General features: G+C 36.4%; 1 protein-coding gene across 1 annotated transcript in view; it reads right to left on the bottom strand.

Annotated features, from left to right (window-relative positions):
• The window catches only part of CDHR3 (cadherin related family member 3), a 201,797-nt gene that overhangs the window by 59,123 nt on the left and 120,093 nt on the right, over window positions 1–22,581 (bottom strand). Inside the window, exons 3-9 of the mRNA XM_053719171.1 lie at window positions 14,617–14,807; window positions 11,622–11,790; window positions 8,948–9,039; window positions 3,572–3,666; window positions 3,386–3,490; window positions 986–1,131; window positions 462–651 (exon numbers count right to left, since the gene is read on the bottom strand). Coding sequence (XP_053575146.1) covers window positions 462–651; window positions 986–1,131; window positions 3,386–3,490; window positions 3,572–3,666; window positions 8,948–9,039; window positions 11,622–11,790; window positions 14,617–14,807 — 988 coding nt within the window. The remainder of the gene's footprint in view (window positions 1–461; window positions 652–985; window positions 1,132–3,385; window positions 3,491–3,571; window positions 3,667–8,947; window positions 9,040–11,621; window positions 11,791–14,616; window positions 14,808–22,581) is intronic.

Raw genomic sequence — 22,581 nt, 5'->3', positions numbered from 1 at the left:
AGGTGCTGAACCAAAAATAGGCCGGCTGTCTCCTAAACGTACATTCCTGCTTTTCCAAATAAAGATATCAAGTGAATGAAAAAAAAATGATAATAGGAGTAAATTAGAAAGTTGCTTAAAATTGCATGCTCTATCTGAATCATAAAAAGAAAAAAATGTTACTGTTGGGTCTGAGTAATGTTTCTATTGCGGTCTCATATTGTTTTTAAATTTTATTAGAATATTTATTTTATATTCTAATTAAGTTGTTTCCATCCCTTGTTGTGATAGGGAGGTAATTTTGGGTGCCAGGTTCCTTTGTATATTTTGTCGACTCTTCCACAAGAAAGATCTGGCTCCTGATTTATATGTTAGGTAGCATTCATTCAGTATTTCTTCACTAATTTAGAGTGCATGGAAACCAGCCACAAAGACAATCATGGAAGTCTATGGTTGCTGTGTTATAAGAATGTTTGACTTACCTAAATGCATACTTTGTGCAAACTGGTGGATTATCATTAAGATCTTCAATAATGAATGTAATGAAGGTTTTGTTGGAATGTCCTCCACTTGGTTTGTCTCTCACTTCAATTTCCAGTACTATATTAGGATGCAGTCTGAATGGGTCAGCTTCACGGTCTATGGTCATGGCAATTTGTATATCCCCAGTACCTAAACACAAAATAGGAATGTTACAAAGCTCTGAAGTAAAACTCATGGGATATCATCAGTTGTTTTATATTCTATGTATCTGAGATAGACAAGTATGTCTGGCCAATGTATGAAAAGCCACAGACAGTAACATCTTGATAGAGTCAATGAGTATTTGTAACTCTTAGCTATTAAACAGTAGTAAGAGGTGTCTGTCCACCAGTGAGCATTATTAGGAAGTACTTATCAGCGGATGAACATTAACAGAAAATACACAACTGATACTGCTGTATCAATCTTCATTTGATTTACAAAAATAAAAATTCAGCATAATCAACAAAATAATTGCTCTTACGCTCATTAATTGTGAAATATTCAGTTGGTGTATTGATTGTGTAAAGCAGAGTGCTAATGAATCCACCATCCGGATCTATAGCAGTAATGTTGGCCACTGAAGTCCCTGGACTCTGTTCCTCTGGAATTCTGAACGTTGTGGTTGTTCTGAAAGAAATAAGTGTTGCAAACTTAAAATCACAGGAATCATTAGTAGAATATGTTAATCAACTTTACAGTCTAAATACAGTAAAGAAATGATTACAAATGATAATATATTACAGTGTTGTTGTGACTTTTAAACAATGTGACAATAAGAAATAAAAAGTATAAAACATCATGCACTGTGTTATTTAAAAAGCCGATAAATGTCCATATGATGCTTTGATGTGACATCAAAAAAAGCGCAAGATAAACTTCCATAGTGTAAAACTGTTTAAAGTGAATGTAAATTTTGATGCTAAAGTGCCCGGTTTTTAAAACTTTGATTAAAAACAGGGGCACTTTAATTCATCAATATTTGAATTTCACTCCTGTTGTGAAAAAAAACTTACCTTTTAATCTTCACAGCAGCTCCAGCTTCCTCCACCTGTTTCAAAGCCTCTTCCTGGGTCTAAAATGAGGTATCTGGCTTCCTCCAATCACAGCAGTGAATCAGACACTGAATCCCCCGGGGGGGAATCTGTGATTGGAGGATGACCTATCAATCATTTCTGACATCAGAAATGGCTTGTGAGACCGGAGAAAGCTGTAGCTGCTATGAAGATTAAAAGGTAAGTTTTTTGTCACAACAGGAGTGAAATGTAAATTTTGATGAATTAAAGTGCCCCTGTTTTTAATCAAAGTTTTAAAAAACGGGCACTTAAACATCAAAATTTACATTCACTTTAAGTATTATTGCAATGCTCAGCTTGGTATGGTACTCACACAGCATGGAGCTTAATTAGCTCTAAGATAAGCACCCCAATAATAAATGGATCCTACTCTGTAGCTTGCAGGGGGCTCCACATTAATTACAATGTTAAAACAAAAGTAACGAAACAGCCCTTTGTAATCACTCTGAGGTTATTGTATACACTGTCCTCACACCATTAACGTTCTCAGTAGCATTAGCATGTCTTTGTATTACTAGTATAACATTCAAGTAATGATACAGCACCAGCTACTTGCAAACAGGCGGTTCTGTGTCAAGTGAAACCCCTCCTTTCACAGGGCGCTGGCTTCACCTCCAATCCATGCTTCACCTGTTGGCTTTTTCCTTTTTTACATTTTATTTGTTAACAAAGTGTGTATTTTAACATTGTAATACATTTGGAACCCGATGCAAGCCACAGAGTAGGATCCATTTATTATTGAGCCGCTTATCTTAGAGCTAATGAAGCTCTGTGCTGTGTGAGTACCAGACCAAGCTGAGCATTTCAACAATACTTAAACAGTTTTACACTATGAAAGTTTCTCTTTGCTTTTTTTGAGGTTACATCTAATAATTATATGGACATTATATGCTTTTTAAATAACAGTGCACTGCTTTTGCATACTTTTTCTTTTTAGTTCTTATAAAAACAGTAAATAGCATAAATTAAGAAAGAAAAACACTAATAAAGGTCTTGCTCAGAGTTATAAATATCAAAATAGTAATACAAAACATGCAAAAATATATCACTTAAGTTATCAGAGCAGCTAAAGGCAAGTCATGTGTCCACTGTGCCGTTACATGGACAATGTATTTTTAAGCATCTTTTGTCTCATACTTTCCAGCACTAAATTGTGTTCTTTATAACTATCACCTCAGTCTTTCCTTGTGCCTATCACCTTAGTTTGCAGGTAAGTTATAGGTTGTCTAATCTAATATCCATGTAACAAATTAAACCCTATTACAAATTACTTTACTTGAATCTAAACAGGCTCCAGCATTGATCCCTGAGGCTCTCCACGTGTTACATCCTCATTCTATGACTGTAAGTCCTTTAATTTTGTCAGTACATGAACATGTAAAATGCTGACAATCATATGTCTTTGGCTTTTATGTCCATATGACTTTAGCCCTTTGGGTTTTTGTGTTTTCATGTCTATTTTTAAGTGTATTTAAATATAAATATATATAAATATATATATATATATATATAGAACATACATGTCATTTACATCAATTAAAAAGCATTACGCAAATGTATGTTATATTATACTTGCTTGTAATTAGTTACTACAGTGTTATATAAATTGTTTAAAACAAATAGTTGTACGGAAAAGTATGCATACAAATCTTATAAATTCTACAGAAAGTATTGTTGTTTTTAAGGTCTATGAAAAGATAGAAGCAGAGGGATTGCAATGGTTTCCAAATTAGTAGTTACAGTTGCAGTGTTTTTGCCTAAAGGAGAACATCATTTTACCTGTATAGTGTCTGCTTCCTGGTACTTACATGGTAAAGTAGGGCGTTTCATCATTGATGTTCATAATAATGACATTGAGTGTTCCATTGACTGAGAGTCCTTTTGGGTCCTTCACGTTTACTGTTAATGAGTAACTAAATAAACAGTTAATTACATTAGAGAAGTACAAATCTCACTCTTCATAACACATTCAAACAACTGATACAAATGCTTACCTATGTGGGTCTGACTCATAATCAAATATCTTTGTAGAGAATATACTTCCCGTAGAGGATACAGAGAAGGGAGCTGAAGCTGGAATCAATGAGAACTGAAAAACATATACATACATTTTACAAAGAAGGGAAACTAAATAAAAAAAAAAAACATTTGCTAATGTAGAAAGAATAAGACTTGTATTATTTGATATCATATAGGAAAACAGTTCAGTATAGTTATAAAGCATTTTTAAAAAAATATAATTAATAATATCTAAACTAAACAGCATAGTAAAGATTTCTATATTAACGAAACATAAATGTGTGGGACCGGAAAAGGTTTGGATTTCGGAATAGTTTGGAATATTTGCAGCTGTAAAATGTGACAGTTTGTAGAGGGGATGGAGCCAAGTGTAAACTTATGTCATTTAGGAAATATTTACATATAATACAGCTTATACATACAACCTAAAGGTAGTTTTATATTATTTGTAATACTTTTGTATGCATAGTGCCCTCTGAAAGATAGTACAGTACTGTAATCAGAAAGGTAATATTTGTTGTGTTAAAATTAATAGAGACTATTATTTGCATTTTAGGACACATAAACCAAACCAAAAACACAGGCAGAGAAGATTGTGACTTACAGTTATTGTTGATCATATCTTAAAAAAAAATTTTTTAAAAATTAAAAAGTTTGGATTTCTGAATAAGTTTTCTTTTTGGAATTCCTGGATTTAGGGATTTGTTTATATATATATATATATATATATATATATATATATATATATATATATATATATATATATATATAGAGCCTGTGTGAGTGAGAAATTAAATAAAATATGAAAAATAAAATATGAATTCACAACAAAGATGTCCTGAAGTGCCGATAGAGGTACAGTATGTCTATCCTGCCAACATACGTACTCATATGGCGACTGAGTGCTGAGGATGTCTTGTAATGACAATAGGTGAATCTGACACATGCAAATTAATATTTTCCTTTGAACAGAGCTATCCTGTAACCTTAAAAGGACACTAAGCACAACATTTTTCTTTCAGGATTCAGATAGAACATGAAATTTTAAACAACATTACAATCTATTTCTATTATCAAATGTGCTTCATTCTCTTTATATCCTTTGTTTAAACTGCAGCACTGCACTATTGGGAGCTAGCTGAACACATCGGGTGAATAAGCAAAAATAATTTACTGGAGCAGATAGCCAATAGCCTTCTTAGATTCTTGCACCTGGGCCCTGTGGTTTATATTTACACCTCTGTATGCAAAATATATATTAATAAAATGTGCATTTACAATTAGCCTAGCAGAATACCTAACTTCGTTCCTACATTACAGTAAGATAGACTCAGATTGACTAATATTACCACTCACTACAAATTTAGTGCGACACTAAGCAGAGACACTCCTAAATAAATATATAAACATAGGGCTTTTCCTTTTCTTTAAATAACTGATGATGTAAATACAAGAAGCATGAAGCACAAACTGTTCTACTTAGCCAAAACCATACACAAGTGTCTGACAAATTGTTTTGTACAATTGCAGATTTAGTATTTGATTTTGGTATCTAAGATTGCACAAAGTGTTACACAATATAATACAAAAACTCATACTCCCTTTAAGCAAATGTAATCTTGTCACAAATAATGTATTTAATAACTTACCAATATATCTACAGTCTACAAATTAACAAATAGGAGTCCCAATCACTCTTTGTTTTTTAATACCTAAGCAATGCATTGAATGTTGCTTTGCCAGATCTGTGTTACTGATAGTATTCATTTCCCCGACAAGCCTAAACAGAGCTCTTAGGGACGATTAATCAAATAATTTCTGTTTTACTCCTACTTTATATTTAAAAGAACATTACTCTTTTCTTTTTACAAGATACGATGAGTCCACGGATTTCATCCTTACTTGTGGGATATCACCTCCTGGTCAGCAGGAGGAGGCAAAGAGCACCACAGCAGAGCTGTATATATAGCTCCTCCCTTCCCTCCCACTCCAGTCATTCTCTTTGCCTGTGTTAGTGATAGGAAGAGGTAAAGTGAGTTGTTAGTTTAGATTCTTCAATCAAGAGTTTATTATTTTCAAAATGGTACCAAAGTGTGCTATTTTACTATAGGGTGTAGCCGTAATCCTTGTCAGCCTCTAGAGTAGAGCTACAGGTGGTTTTAAAGCAATGGGAACTGGTGGGGTTTTACCCTCACTGTGCCTCCCATACTAGTGCTGCCCTTTGTATACTGATGGTCTTAGCAGATATTAACTAAGGCCCTTCTATGTCCACAGAGCTGCTGGAGGGAAAAGACCTCTTGATCCTGTGGGACTTCTCATGCTGTTGATCAGCATTGAGGTAAGTGCAGTCTTTTATTTTCTGGGACACTGGCTACCTCAGAATGGACTGTGTGCTTATGATCTGTTGGGAACAAGAGCCCTTTGACACAAACTTAGGGCTGCTTTCTGTAACAGTGTGTGTGAGTTGGGAGAGTACTGAGGTACAGGTGCAACTAACAATAAGGGGTTACATTATGGTACTAACGTTTAATTATCCTATGTGATCCTAAGACTGGGGCTTGTGTGAGACACTGCTAAGAGGTGCTTATACTTTGGACACTGGGGTTACCGGAGTCTTATTATAGGACTCCGGTTTGCGGCTGTGTGTTACTCCGGTTTTACTTGTGTACAGACGTAGTATTTTGGCAGTTAGTGAAGCGGCTTTCAGGCCACGCTGAGAACTTCATATAAAACGGAAGTTCCTTGCCGCGCAGAGTACGGGCTGATGTGACGCCCACGATGGGCGGGACTTGCTTTGGCGCGCTTGTCTTTTTGCCACGCAGATAGCATTACGCAAGTCCCCGCTGCTGACAGGCTACGTTTATCGCCGCGACCGCATGGTGACAGTGAGAGAGCGGTCTTAGGCGTTTCTGTGATTCATCCGGTTCGTTTTTCCAAGTGTGGTCAGAGGACCGTGGGGGCAGGTAGGCGCCTTAGCAGAGCTGTTGAGGCGAGGTACTGAATAAAGTATATATTTTGCAGAGGCTTATATTGTAAATTCTTTCAGCAACTGAATTTTTTTTTTTTTTTTTAAAGGCACAGTATCTGCTCAGTTCTAAAATTCTCTGACGGATTTTTAATATGTGCTGCTATTTTTATGCTAGTTGGCTATATTTAGAGCCTATTCTTTTGTTCTTCTGCTCGCAGAGATTCTGAGCGTTCGGCATTACAATGTGATTCTCCTTATCTTATTTTCCATTCCGATAAGGTGGTGTTACGTACCAAACCTGGTTTCCTTCCTAAGGTTGTTTCTAATAAAAATATTAATCAGGAAATTGTTGTTCCTTCCTTGTGTCCTAATCCTTCTTCTAAGAAGGAGCGGCTGTTACATAATTTGGACGTGGTCCGTGCTTTAAAGTTTTACTTACAGGCAACTAAGGATTTTCGTCAATCGTCTTCCCTGTTTATTGTGTTTTCTGGGAAGCGTAGGGGTCAGAAAGCTTCGGCTACCTCTCTCTCATTTTGGCTGAAGAGTATCATCCGTTTTGCATATGAGACTGCTGGACAGCAGCCTCCTGAACAAATTATGGCTCATTTCACTAAGCTGTGGCTTCCTCATGGGCATTCAAAAATGATGCTTCTGTTGAACAGATTTGCAAAGCTGCAACTTGGTCGTCTCTTCACACTTTTTCCAAATTTTACAAATTCGATACTTTTGCCTCGTCTGAGGCTGTTTTTGGGAGGAAAGTTCTTCAAGCAGTGGTGCCCTCCGTTTAGGTTCCCTGTCTTGTCCCTCCCATTTCATCTGTGTACTATAGCTTTGGTATTGTATCCCACAAGTAAGGATGAAATCCGTGGACTCATCGTATCTTGTAAAAGAAAAGGAAATTTATTCTTACCTGATAAATTTGTTTCTTTTACGATACGATGAGTCAATGGCCCACCCTGTTTTTACGAGACAGGTCTTTATTTTTGTTAAACTTCAGTCACCTCTGCACCTTGGCTTTTTCTTTCTCTTCCTAACTTCGGTTGAATGACTGGAGTGGGAGGGAAGGGAGGAGCTATATATACAGCTCTGCTGTGGTGCTCTTTGCCTCCTCCTGCTGACCAGGAGGCGATATCCCACAAGTAAGGATGAAATCCGTGGACTCATCGTATCGTAAAAGAAACAAATTTATCAGGTAAGAATAAATTTCCTTTTTTTGTCTTTGTTGCATCAAAAATGAGGGCAGCTTAAAAAGTGTTAAGTGTTTTTGATGCTCTTGTGCAGAGAAAAAAAAATAAGGGCTACATTACAAGTGGAACGCAAAATTACAGCGCACCCCCAAACGGGCAAATTTGCCCATTTGCATGCGCGCGATAATTAACCAGCCAGTACAAGTGGCTGGTTATTTACTACTGGGAGATCTGATCTCTGGTTCATTTTCTGAAAGTGCCCCAAATTCTCTCAAAACAGAGGGTATTATATTTTTTTATCAAAAAAAGGTAGCATTAACACAATAATATATGCTAAAGATAGGATATTCGTGGGCAATCATCCAGAAAAGACAGCCGAAATGATCCTCAATGAATTTTGACCATGATCTTATCTGAACAGCGAAACCCCTTGGCAGCATAATGGGTGTCTATGAATCTAGCCCAATGTATAGACATATTCATTTGGCCTTCCTATATATTCAAAATGTTTTGATAAACAAAGTGAGGGGGGGGGTACCTTTTGTAATCAATAACAAGGCTTATTTAAACAATTGGTATTTTCTGCAGTCAAACAAAAAAGTTAGGTTTTAATTGCTTGTTGATGAACACGGGCCCCTCTTGCTTTATATATTTTTAAATGCTTAAAATTGCCTAAACCAGCTATTTTATTTGCAGCATTCAGGGGCATAGCAGGGGTAGGAGGCCCTTCAGGAAATGTCCTTTATGAGGCACTTAGGAGAATGTCCTTTATCTGCACCCTAGAACAGTCTCACATTGACAAAACCTCTCCACTTCCAATTCTCCTTTTAATGAGCAAAGAAGTTGAAAATGGCTGACTGGTGGCACCGGTGCTCATGTTTACACCCTGTAACCGGCTGTGAGCAGTGGCTGAGAGAAATGGATTGCAGGACGGTGGAGGACCTCAATTAGACGAGCACCTAGAGCTACTCCCCCTTTGGCCTTTTTGCGTTTCAGCCTCTATAGAAAGCTTGGGACAAGCAATTCCCTGAACAGTTATTTCAGGCTTGCAGGAAGATTTCACAATAGTGATCCATATGAGAGTAGATTAAATTAAACCCAACTAATACAAACACAACTTATATAAGATACCAGTAAACAGTTCCTCTGTAATTATTAATGAAGTTATATGCTAATATATACGGACAAATACTCACTGTTAGTGTAGGTTTTGCATCTTCAGGATCAGTTACTTGAATCTGATAAATTGTTCCAATTGGAGATCCTTCTGTGATATAAACATTCACAGCTGAAAAATTTAGAAACAAATGTATTTAATGCAACCAAAAGGACATTGATCTTATTCTTTATATACAGGCGTACCTCAGAGATATTGCGTGTTTGGTTCCAGACCACGGCAATAAAGCGAATATAGCAATAAAGTGAGTCACACTCATTTTTTGTTTCCCAGTGCACATAACATTTATATTTACACTATACTGTAGTCTATTAAGTGGGCAATAGCATTATGTCTAAAAAAAACAATGTACATACCTTATTTAAAAAATACTTTATTGCTAAACAATTCTAACTATCATCTGAGCCTTCAGTGAGTCATAATCTTTTTGCTGATAGTGTGTATATATAGATGTGTATAGATTTGTATTTATGTGTATTTATTTATATATATGTGTATTTGTGTATATTTATGTGTTTATATGTGTATCCGTGTGTATCTGTGTTTATATGTGTATATATGTTGTGAAAATGTACTTGCTCGACACAGGGTTGCCACAAACCTTCAATTTGTAAAAAAGAGCAATATCTGTGAAGCGCAATAAAGCGAAGCACAATAAAATGAGGTAGGTCTATATACATTTAAATAGAATATTATGAACATTTAATAAATAAATAGTTCTGAACTCCCAGGCTTACTTTTTGAAGCAGTGTTTCTTTAATGGTAAATCCTTGTATGAAAAGTCTATACAGATATAACATTTAACACAGTAGTAAATGTATATTTTGATTTAAAAAATTAATTTTATTGTCAGGCAAAGCACACTTTATAAATGGACATTGTATTCAATTTATGTTCCATTAAAAAAAAATAAAAAAAAAATTAATCTGTGGCTGTTGCCTCTACCCTCCAGTGGGCAGGGGATACTTCAGTATGATTTGTGCACAAACATGCATTTCCTATTTCAGTTTCAGTTTAAGCAGCAAAATTGTACCTATATATTGTCTACGTATCTTCTCTTAATACTTACAACAATACTAAAAAAAAAGCTGAAAAACATTTTTCCATATTTATTCATATTTTGATTGCTCATTTTGTTGACACATGTTGGGTCACCTCACAGAGGTGAGAGAATATTGGAGGCACAGGCCCACCAATGGTTTGTGGGGGCGGGGCACAACAGGAGGGGTGGGGTTTCACAGCCATTTGTAGGGGACTGAAGAGCCCTAACTTAAAGGGACACTGTAACCAAAATTTTTCTTTCGTGATTCAGATAGAGCATGAAATTTTAAGCAACTTTCTAATTTACTCCTATTATAAAATGTTCTTCATTCTCTTGGTATCTTTATTTGAAATGCAAGAATGTAAGTTTAGATGCCGGCCCATTTTTGGTGAACAACCTGAGTTGTCCTTGCTGATTGGTGGATAAATTCATCCACCAATAAAAAAGTGCTGTCCAGAGTACTGAACCCAAAAAAAGCTTAGATGCCTTCTTTTTCAAATAAAGATAGCAAGAGAACGAAGAAAAATTGATAATAGGAGTAAATTAGAAAGTTGCTCAAAATTGCATGCTCTTTCTGAATTACAAAAGAAAAAGTTTGAGTACAGTGTCCCTTTAACAGAAGCAAAATATAAACATCCAATGTGATTTAATATTTGTAATAACTGCTGAATGTCTTAGTATTTGTACCTAACCAATAATATTATATGATGATATGTGAGAAATAAATAGTGTCTCATGTCATTTTGTTTTATTTTATTTTAAGAACTACATTGCAATTACAAATAAACATTACAGTGATGGTGTAATAACTTACAAATGTGACTTATATAGAATATTTTTTACTTTTTATTAGACATGTGAACTGAGCATGCTCTAAAACTTTACCAGTCTACAAAGTATGCCACTCAAATTGGGCAATATGTTTTTTTGTTTTTTGCTTTATTTTTAATTAAAGGGACAGTCTAGTCAAAAGGGGCATTACAGTAGGATTTAAAGTGCATATAATGATACGTTTCTGAGAAAATAAGTTGCAGTTAAATTATCTCCATGCGAGTTAAAAGGAGTGTTATCACATCACAAATGCAGTTGAAAAGTTATGCAACAAGTGGATCTTCAAATGGATTGGGAGGGCAACATATTTGTGGGGGAAAAATGCAAGGAAGTTTGCATTGAAGTTTTGATGGATTACAATGAGGGCCAAAGATGGCAGAGAAGTCATTGTGACCGTGACTGTGATCCTTATACAAAGTATATCTGGTATAAATCTAAAAACGAGGTTTAATTATAAAACAGCATGACCTCAGAGCTCCCAACTATCACAGATATTGTAGGATTGCCACAGGTTGGGAGTTACACACTGCTTCCCCTTCAGGGCAAATATCTTGGTGTCCAGAGTGACACCAGGGACTACAAGCCCCACCCACATTACATCCCAACTCCACCCAGGTAACACCCACTGTCCCTCCCCTCCTAACTTACCTACTCCCACAATGCCAGTGGGCCCCACCCACAATTTCCCCTCTCCTCTCCATCCCGGAGGGCCTCTATGAAATGTTGGGAGGTCTGTGAGTTGTTGGTTTTATATTACTTGATTTTCCTTCAATTACATTTATACATTTTACAATATCACTTATTCTTGATTGACACTTACCTTGATTTGCCAAGTTATCCTGGAAAACAGGAGGCTCGTTGACATCAATGAGCTGCACTGTTAAGAGCTGGAGGTCAGTATCTCCTCTTGTGTTTTCTACATAAATCTGTAAATCAAAGCTATTGGGCATTGTCTCAAAATCCAGGTTAGGAGACCCAGTAATAACCACCTGAAACAGAAGGTTTGTTCAAACAAATTTACCAGAGATAAAATAGCTTTTTACAATAGGTCTAAAGTTGTAAGATAAGCTGTAATTTGTATCTTTCAAGCAATAGTGTAGTCACTTTTTATTTGTTTTATCTAATAGGAGGTATTTTTAAAATGTATTTAATTTTTTACATACTATAGATGTAGAGGGATGTCCCTCACCGTCAGCAGAGCAGAAACAGTTGTAGTTATCAGCCAATAAGATTAGTAGGAAGTACAAAACTAGTATTGCTATAGTATTATTTTTAACTTAAAGGGACATTATACACTCATTTTTTCTTTGCATAAATGTTTTGTAGATGATCTATTTATATAGCCCATAAAGGTTTTTTTTTTTAAATAAATGTATAGTTTTGCTTATTTTTAAATAACATTGCTCTGATTTTCAGACTCCTAACCAAGCCCCAAAGTTTTATGTGAATACCGTCAGCTACCTTCTCCAGCTTGCTCCTGTTTGTGTAAAGGGTCTACTCTTTTCATATGCAAAAGAAGGGGGAGGGGGGAGTGTCTTATTTGCCACTTGCAGTGGGCTTTCCAGCTACCTTTTCAACAGAGCCAAACTGACAGCTTCTAAGTAAGTTTATAAACAGTTTTATACTGAATTTTTATATCAGTATCTGTGCATCTTATTCTTTATAGTAGTGTCTATTACATGCAGTTATATGAAAATGAGTGTATACTGTCCCTTTAAATTTAAAAACTTTATTTTTTTAACAGGCAAAAAACATATGTTTAAAGTGTGTAAATACTTGAGTACAATATCTATTTAAGACTAATTTCCTACTTTAAAAAGCAGAGGTGGGCAATCAATTTACACAAAAGGGCCCATAAAATGCATTTAAAATAATATTATTGAGATATAAGGTGAGATGTTGTAAGCATCTTCACAATACCGCTATGTTATAAGAATCACACATTGTAATCAAGATTCTAAGGGGATGAAATCACTATTAGAAGGCCGCGCTTTACTACACTTTACTGTGGCAGGTGATGCTCTCTGCTATACTTATACAGGTAGAGAACCTTTATCCAAACTGCTTGGGACCAGAAAAAGTTTGGATTACAGAATAGTTTGGATTTTGGAATGATTGTATCTTTGAAATGGGACAGTTTGGGAAGGGGATGGAACCAAGTGTAAACAACAATTTCTTATGTTATTTAGGCAATATTTACTTACATGTCATCATACAGCTTATACATGTAACCTAAAGAGTTTTATATCATTTGTAATACTTTTGTATACATATAACCAGAACGATAGTACAGTAATGTAATCAGTAAGCTAATATTTGTTGTTTTAAATAAAAATATTATTTGCATTTTGGAACACAAAAAACAAAGTAAAGACACAGGCAGAGAAGATTGTCACTTACAGGTGGGTTAAATAAGTAATTTTTGATACATTTATTTTTTAATAAATTATTAATTACAAAGTTTGGATTTCTAATAAGTTTGGATTTTGGAATTTTGGATTTGGGGATTTGTAGCTGTATATGTGTGTATATGCGCGCAAATGTTTTATTTTCAACTTGTAATATGCGCACGCAAAAAGCTTCAGTCTAGCAAAGTTTACTCTCAAGCGGGAGTGTGTAGTGATGCTAGTAGGTGAACTGGGGGGCATGTTGCACTCCAAAACCAAAGTGATGTGTGTGTGTCTTTTTAAGGAATTTGAACAGGGGCATTATTGATAAAGTTAACGTGTGTTTGTTAGGTTATGAATCTAGCTAAGTCCTTATTATGAATATTTTAATTTTAAAGGGATATAAAGCTCAATATTTTACTTTTGTGATTCCCACAGAGCATACAATTAAAAAAAACAAGTTTCAAATTGACTTCTATTATCAAATTTGCTTTACTACTATAGTATTCCTTGTAAAATAGATTCCTAGGTAGGTGTCTAAAGCACTACATGGTAGGAAATAGTGCTACCATCTAGTGGTATTGCGAATGGGTAACACTGCTGCCATGTAGGACTCCAGATACGTGCGTGCTCCTGAGCTTACCAAGAAGACCAAGAAAATGTGGTAATAGAAGTAAATTAGAAAGCTGTTTAAAATTCTATGCTCTATCTGAATCATGAAAGAGAAATTTTGGATTTCATGCCCCTTTAAGTTATTGGGCAGGTAGCGTTTGTATCTGTTTGGCGACACTGCTTCCTAACATCATCCAATATGGCGGGAATATCGTCAGTGTATTTTGCCCATGTTCAAAACCAGTGTTCCATTAAAAAACTTCATTCGGAACTCAGTAATAAATTAAAAAGTGATGTTTGCGGGTATATTAAGTCTTTTTGGATGGTAAAAAAGGGTCCTGAAAATATGTTGATAATTATTGAGAATTTGGATTCTGAACAAAAAGGACTAGCACATCTTAAGTACAGGGACATTTTTCACCAAGTGTTACAGATAAACAATGAAAATGGCTGATTGTGATTGTGTCAACATACAAAGAGCTCATCTGCAGCCGTTAACATGGAGATAATTATCAAAAAATAGATTGTGATCAAACCCCTAGATGTTTAACCCAATCAAAATTCATGTCTAAAACAACAATGCACTGTCAATCTAGAGCTCAACATTGTCTTGTGTGTAGCTGTCAATCACATGTTCAGCTCAGCATGGGCAATGCATTTCTGCTCCAGAGCTGTGTGTAAGTTAAACACATCATCCTGTGCCAATAACAGAGTGATGATACAATGTTCTATGTTTTATTATTGCTCATTTATTCCTCTTATAAACAAAATAAAACATAAGAAGAACATAATAACATTTTGTGAAGGAATACTTACATTATAAGTGGGTGGAGAGTATGTCATTTTGAAGGCTTTAGTAAGGGGACTGGTGTTTATGATAACAGGGTATCCAGATGATATAGCAGTTGTGGAATTCACCGAGAAGGTGAACACTGATGAGTCAACTGCCTGGTTCTCTAAAAACCTGATTGTGTTTGGTAATCCGGTCAGCAATAGGGTTCCTCCCCCTACAAAGAAACAAGATCTGCTGTAGTCAAAGAACATTATCAACTAGAAGTCCCATATGATAAGAAATTTTATATATATATTATAATTTTTGCTATTCATTATTATTTACTTTGATAATGTTGTTTAGGGGTGGATACATTGTATATAACCATGTATTTAAGTCCAGTCTTATTTATTAATGTTTTTTTGTGATCTGATTAGCTGATTATTTTTAAATCCTGAGGCCTCACACTCATTTAACTCCCATTTGGAGCAATATTCACATGATGTTGCTTTAAAGTGTCAGACACTAACATTTTGACCAACCTTTTGTAATTAAAGTGAAAGTCAATTTTCATATACATAAAGAACGTAATGGATTCTACTACTAAGATACATTATATCATTTTTTTCCTCAAAATGTTCCTATATTCATGAATTTTTAATTTTTTATTCCGTACCATTTGCTAGCTTGCTCCTCTCCCTGCTAGCTTCCGGGTTTAGAAGTGTTAGACGTAAGAGCGGTCCCACCCACTCTATACGTCCTTATCCGTGCGCACTCTCGTGAGCCCAAAAGTTTGTGCATGTGCAAAAATAAGCGTTCCGATCGCTGTTATAATGAAGTGTAATGAATTTCGTTTGATAAATTGAATGCACATGCGGCTATCATGAACGCGCATCTCATGATAGATTAAATTTGTGGATAACCGCATGCGCATTGCAAAATGGGGGCGTATAGAGACACTCATGGGGGACCAATGAGATTACAATATCTCTCATTTGTCAGGACTGAAAGAAAAAAAATTAATGCGGGTGGAGGAACAGAGAAAAAATCTGGCAGATATCATGGTAAAAAAATCATGTTAGAAATAAATACGAAAAAAATGAATGAAAGTTATGTTATTTAGAATTGATTTAATTAACCGTATATAGCGATATCATCAACTTTACTTTCACTTTAAGACTATGGCCTCTATTTATCAAGCCGTCAACCGCAAATACGCTGGAATTCCGCAGCGTATTTGTGGCGAGCCTGATTCACCTTAGTTATCAAGCCCTACAGACCGGCAAAAATAGAATTTAGTGACGTAACATATGATCCACCGGACTCAGTCCGAAACAGATCGATGCTTACGTCACTACAGATGTTCCGAATGCAAGTTCACCACTATCTGACTACTTTTTCTAGTTATCAAATAACTAGCAGGTACGCTCGGCACTTTTCTGGCCCAGCGTACCTGGTTTTCAATCCGCCTCCCTGGAGGCCGCGGATGCCATAGGAATCAATGGGAGTCGGAAAGCAGTGAAAGCTTATGTTCGCTGCTGCCCAATATCCCATTGATTCCTATGGGAATGTCTACACCTAACACCCTAACATGTACCCCGAGTCTAAACACCCCTAATCTGCCCCCCCTACACCGCCGCCACCTACATTATACTTATTAACCCATAAACCGCCGTTCCCGGACCCCACCGCAACTAAATAAAGTGTTTAACCCCTAAACTGCCGCTCCCATAGCCCACCGCCAGCTACATTATACTTATTAACCCCTAATCTGCCCCCCCTACACCGCCGCCACCTACATTATATTTATTAACCCCTAATCTGCCCCCCCCTTACACCGCCGCCACTATATTAAATGTATTAACCCCTAAACCTAAGTCTAACACTAACCCTAACACGACCTAACTTAAATATAATTTAAATAAATCTAAATAAAATGAATCCTATTTAAAACTAAATACTTACCTATAAAATAAACCCTTAACTAGCTACAATATAACTAATTGTTACATTGTATCTAGTTTAGGATTTATTTTTATTTTACAGGCAACTTTGTATTTATTTTAACTAGAATAGTTATTAAATACTATTTAATAGATACCTAGTTAAAATAAATACAAAAGTACCTGTAAAATAAAACCTAACCTAAGTTACAATTACACCTACACTACACTATCATTAAATTAATTACCTAAATTAATTACCTACATTAACTACAATTAACTACAATTAAATAAAATTAAATAAAATTATCTAAAGTCCAAAAAAAACACACTAAATTACAGAAAATAATAAAATTACAAGTTTTTTAAACTAATTCTATCAGCCAATCGGAATTAAGGTAGGAAAAATCCTATTGGCTGATGCAAACAGCTAATAGGATTGAGCTTGCATTCTATTGGCTGATTGGAACAGCCAATAGAATGCAAGCTCAATCCTATTGGCTGATTGGATCAGCCAATAGGATTTTTCCTACCTTAATTCCGATTGGCTGATAGAATTCTATCAGCCAATCGGAATTGAAGGGACGCCATCTTGGATGACGTCATTTAAAGGAACCATCATTCAGTCGTCGGATGTCGTTGGAAGAGGATGCTCCGCGTCGGATGTCTTGAAGATGGACCCGCTCTGCACCGGATGGATGAAGATAGAAGATGCCGCCTGGATGAAGATTTCTGCCCATCTGGAGGACCTCTTCTGACCGGTCTTCGATGAAGACTTCTGCCCATCTGGAGGACCACTTCGCCCGGCTTCGTGGAGGGACTTCGGCCCCGGTTGGGTGAAGACGTCTCAAGGTAGAGTGGTCTTCAATGGGTTAGTGGTAAGGGTTTTTTAAGGGGGGGATTGGGTGGGTTTAGAATTAGGCTTGGGTTGTGTGGGTGGTGGGGTTTTAATGTTGGGGGGTTATTGTACTTTTTTTTCAGGTAAAAAGCGCTGATTACTTTGGGGCAATGCCCCGCAAAAAAGCCCTTTTAAGGGCTATTGGTAATTTAGTATAGGTAGGGAATTTTTATTATTTTTGGGGGGCTTTTCTATTTTATTAGGTGGATTAGATTAAGGCGTAATTAGTTTGAAAAAACTTCTAATTATTTTATTATTTTATGTAATTTAGTGTTTGTTTTTTTTGGACTTTAGATAATTTTATTTAATTTTATTTAATTGTAGTTAATGTAGGTAATTAATTTAATGATAGTGTAGTGTTAGGTGTAATTGTAACTTAGGTTAGGTTTTATTTTACAGGTACTTTTGTATTTGTTTTAACTAAGTAGCTATTAAATAGTTAATAACTATTTAATAACTATTCTACCTAGTTAAAATAAATACAAAGTTGCCTGTAAAATAAAAATAAATCCTAAGATAGCTAGAATGTAACTATTAGTTATATTGTAGCTAGCTTATGGTTTATTTTATAGGTATTTCGTTTTAAATAGGAATAATTTTATTTAGTTTATTTAAATTATATTTAAGTTAGGGGGTGTTAGGTTTAAGGGTTAATACATTTAATATAGTGGCGGCGGTGCAGGGGGGGGCAGATTAGGGGTTAATAAATATAATGTAGGTGGCGGTGAGCTCCAGGAGCGGCGGTTTAGGGGTTAAACACTTTATTTAGTTGCGGCTGGGTCCGGGAGCGGCAGGATAGGGGTTAATAACTTTATATAGGTGGCGGCGGTATAGGGGGTGGAAGATTAGGGGTTAATATGTATAATGTAGGTGGCGGTGGGCTCCGGGAGCGGTGCTTTAGGGGTTAATACATTTATTAGAGTTGCAGTGGGCTCCGGGAGTGGCGGTTTAGGGGTTAAACACTTTATTTAGTTGTGGCAGGGTCCGGGAGCGGCGGATAGGGGGTAAACAGTATAGTATAGTGTGGGTGTTTAGTGACAGGGTACCAAAAAAGCTGTAAAAAAGCTGAATAGCAGCGAGATCGATGACTGTTAGTTAACAACAGTCCACTGCTAATCGCACCGTACTTGGTGCGAGGCTTTTTGACAATTTTGGAGAACGTATTCAGGTCCGCGGCAACGATGTTAGGCGATCTTAGGAGAGCGTATTGGTGCCGTCGAATGCAGGTAAGTTGACAGCTTGATAAATAGAGGCCTATGTGTTTATACTTGCAGGCAGGGGCGGACTGACTAAAGGAGGACCTTATGGGGCCAAAAGCTTATCCAACCCTTTGATGTAAAATAGAAACGCAAGGTTTTATTTCACATCGATCTGACAGTGACCATTCAAAGATGGCCGTTGTGAGATGTCAATACCAACGCATTGCTCGGTGTGCCCGTTGGCAATCTATACTGATGACAGCCATCTTTAAATGGCCCTGCCAGTACTTATTAGAAACCAGTTTGGGTAGAGCATAACTGGAGCTAAGGAGCCCCGTGGGTTGTCAGTCTGCCACTACTTATAAGGGAATTGAAATGGGCCCTGTAAGTCACTTGAATATTTTTTTGTGCATATTTAGTTCTCATTTAAGTATGTTTAGTGTATTTGGTGACTATTTTGGTTTAAAAAAAAGATTTATAGTTAAATAAATCAATTTCTTCACCTTCAAAGTTACAGCACAGAAAAGTCCACACACTTGAGAACTTAATTAAAAAGGCTCAACATTCAAAGATTTTAAAAGGGCTTTAAATTTAAATCTCTATTAAATGTTTCAATATGTAGTAAAGCCATTTGAATTGCACTGTAACTAGAGAACAGCAATTTTACTTAGAACATTGTACACAGTGATTGTTTTATCAGTTCAGTTTATCATTTATCTCCATATACCGATATCTATATATATCTAGATAGATAGACCGACAGACAGACAGATTGTCATTGTGCTAACAAATTTTCCATTGTTTGGCATCAGCAAAAATAATAAGATAACAAGCTAAAAAAATAGGGACATATATGTACCAGGCTAGGCTTGTTAAACCTGTTATGTGTTCCTTCAGTTTTCAGGACTGGAAAATCTACTATATTCAGACTTAAAATACAGGGAAAGGGGGCAACATACAGTAAATATTGATAGTTTTGCAATGTTGTTTTTCTGTGTATAATTCAGCATTTCATATTACAATCTCAGGCCTAGATTTAGAGTTGGGTGGTAGCCGTGAAAACCAGCGTTAGAGGCTCCTAACGCTGTTTTTTACCGCCCGCTGGTATTTGGAGTCAGTCAGGAAAGGGTCTAACGCTCACTTTGCAGCCGCGACTTTTCCATACTGTAGATCCCCCTACGCCATTTGCGTATCCTATCTTTTCAATGGGATCTTTCTAACGCCGATATTTAGAGTCTTGGCTGAAGTGAGCGTTAGAAATCTAACGACAAAACTCCAGCCGCAGAAAAAAGTCAGTAGTTAAGAGCTTTCTGGGCTAACGCCGGTTTATAAAGCTCTTAACTACTGTGCTCTAAAGTACACTAACACCCATAAACTACCTATGTAACCCTAAACCGAGGCCCCCCACACCGCCGCCACTCTATTAAATTTTTTTAACCCCTAATCTGCCTCTCCGTACACCGCCGCCACCTACATTATCCCTATGTACCCCTAATCTGCTGCCCCTAATACCGCCGACACCCAAATAATATTTATTAACCCCTAATCTGCCGACCGAACCGCACTGCTACTATAATAAATGTATTAACCCCTAATCCGCCTCACTTCCGCCTCAATAACCCTATAATAAATAGTATTAACCCCTAATCTGCCCTCCCTAACATCGCCGACACCTAACTTCAAACATCAACCCCCTAATCTGCCGACCGGAGCTCACCGCTATTCTAATACATTTTTTAACCCCTAAAGCTAAGTCTAACCCTGACACTAACACCCCCCTAAGTTAAATATAATTTTTATCTAACGAAATAAATTAACTCTTATTAAATAAATTAATCCTATTTAAAACTAAATACTTACCTGTAAAATAAACCCTAATATAGCTACAATATAAATTATAATCATATTGTAGCTATTTTAGGATTAATATTTATTTTACAGGCAACTTTGTAATTATTTTAACCAGGTACAATAGCTATTAAATAGTTAATAACTATTTAATAGTTACCTAGTTAAAATAATTACAAAATTACCTGTAAAATAAATCCTAACCTAAGTTACAATTAAACCTAACACTACACTATCAATAAATTAAACAAAATACCTACAATTAAACCTAACACTACACTATCAATAAATTAATTAAATACAATACCTACAAATACCTACAATTAAATAAACTAACTAAAGTACAAAAAAATAAAAAAGAACTAAGTTACAAAAATAAAAAAATATTTACAAACATTAGAAAAATATTACAACAATTTTAAACTAATTACACCTACTCTAAGCCCCCTAATAAAATAACAAAGACCCCCAAAATAAAAAAATGCCCTACCCTATTCTAAATTAAAAAAGTTCAAAGCTCTTTTACCTTACCAGCCCTGAAAAGGGCCATTTGCGGGGCATGCCCCAAATAATTCAGCTCTTTTGCCTGTAAAAAAAAACATACAATACCCCCCCCAACATTTACAACCCACCACCCACATACCCCTAATCTAACCCAAACCCCCCTTAAATAAACCTAACACTAAGCCCATGAAGATCTTCCTACCTTATCTTCACCATGCCAGGTTCACCGATCGCTCCAGGCTCCGAAATCTCATCCAAGCCCAATTGGGGGCTGGCGATCCATAATCCGGCTGAAATCTTCTATCAAGCGGCGGCTGAAGAGGTCCAGAAGAGGCTCCAAAGTCTTCATCCTATCCGGGAAGAAGAGGAGATCCGGACTGGCAACCATCTTGATCCAAGCGGCATCTTCTATCTTTATCCGATGAGGAACGCCTCCATCTTGAAGACCTCCAGCGTGGATCAATCTTCTTCTTCCGACGTCCAACTGAAGAATGAAGGTTCCTTTAAGGGACGTCATCCAAGATGGCGTCCCTCGAATTTCAATTGGCTGATAGGATTCTATCAGCCAATCGGAATTAAGGTAGGAAAATCAGCCAATCAGATTGAGCTCGCATTCTATTGGCTGATCGGAACAGCCAATAGAATGCAAGCTCAATCTGATTGATTGATTGGATCAGCCAATCGGATTGAACTTGATTCTGATTGGCTGATTCCATCAGCCAATCGTAATTTTCCTACCTTAATTCCGATTGGCTGATAGAATCCTATCAGCCAATCGGAATTCGAGGGACGCCATCTTGGATGACGTCCCTTAAAGGAACCTTCATTCTTCAGTTGGACGTCGGAAGAAGAAGATTGATCCGCGCTGGAGGTCTTCAAGATGGAGCCGTTCCTCATCGGATGAAGATAGAAGATGCCGCTTGGATCAAGATGGTTGCGGTCCGGATCTCCTCTTCTTCCCGGATAGGATGAAGACTTTGGAGCCTCTTCTGGACCTCTTCAGCCGCCGCTTGATAGAAGATTTCAGCCGGATTATGGATCGCCAGCCCCCGCTTGGGCTTGGATGAAGATTTCGGAGCCTGGAGCGATCGGTGAACCTGGCATGGTGAAGATAAGGTAGGAAGATCTTCATGGGCTTAGTGTTAGGTTTATTTAAGGGGGGTTTGGGTTAGATTAGGGGTATGTGGGTGGTGGGTTGTAATGTTGGGGGGGGTATTGTATGTTTTTTTTTACAGGCAAAAGAGCTGATTCTTTGGGGCATGCCCCGCAAGATGGCCTTTTCAGGGCTGGTAAGGTAAAAGAGCTTTGAACTTTTTAATTTAGAATAGGGTAGGGCATTTTTTATTTTGGGGGTCTTTGTTATTTTATTAGGGGGCTTAGAGTAGGTGTAATTAGTTTAAAATTGTTGTAATATTTTTCTAATGTTTGTAAATATTTTGTTATTTTTTGTACTTTAGTTAGTTTATTTAATTGTAGTTATTGTAGCTATTGTATTTAATTAATTATTGATAGTGTAGTGTTAGGTTTAATTGTAGATAATTGTAGGTATTTTATTTAATTAATTTATTGATAGTGTAGTGTTATGGTTAATTGTAACTTAGGTTAGGATTTATTTTA

This window comes from Bombina bombina, chromosome 6 (assembly GCF_027579735.1).
Source record: "Bombina bombina isolate aBomBom1 chromosome 6, aBomBom1.pri, whole genome shotgun sequence".
NCBI classification, from domain to species: Eukaryota; Metazoa; Chordata; class Amphibia; order Anura; family Bombinatoridae; genus Bombina; species Bombina bombina.
The sequence above is the reverse complement of the archived record's forward strand: the minus strand, read 5'-3'. Positions and strand labels throughout refer to the sequence as shown.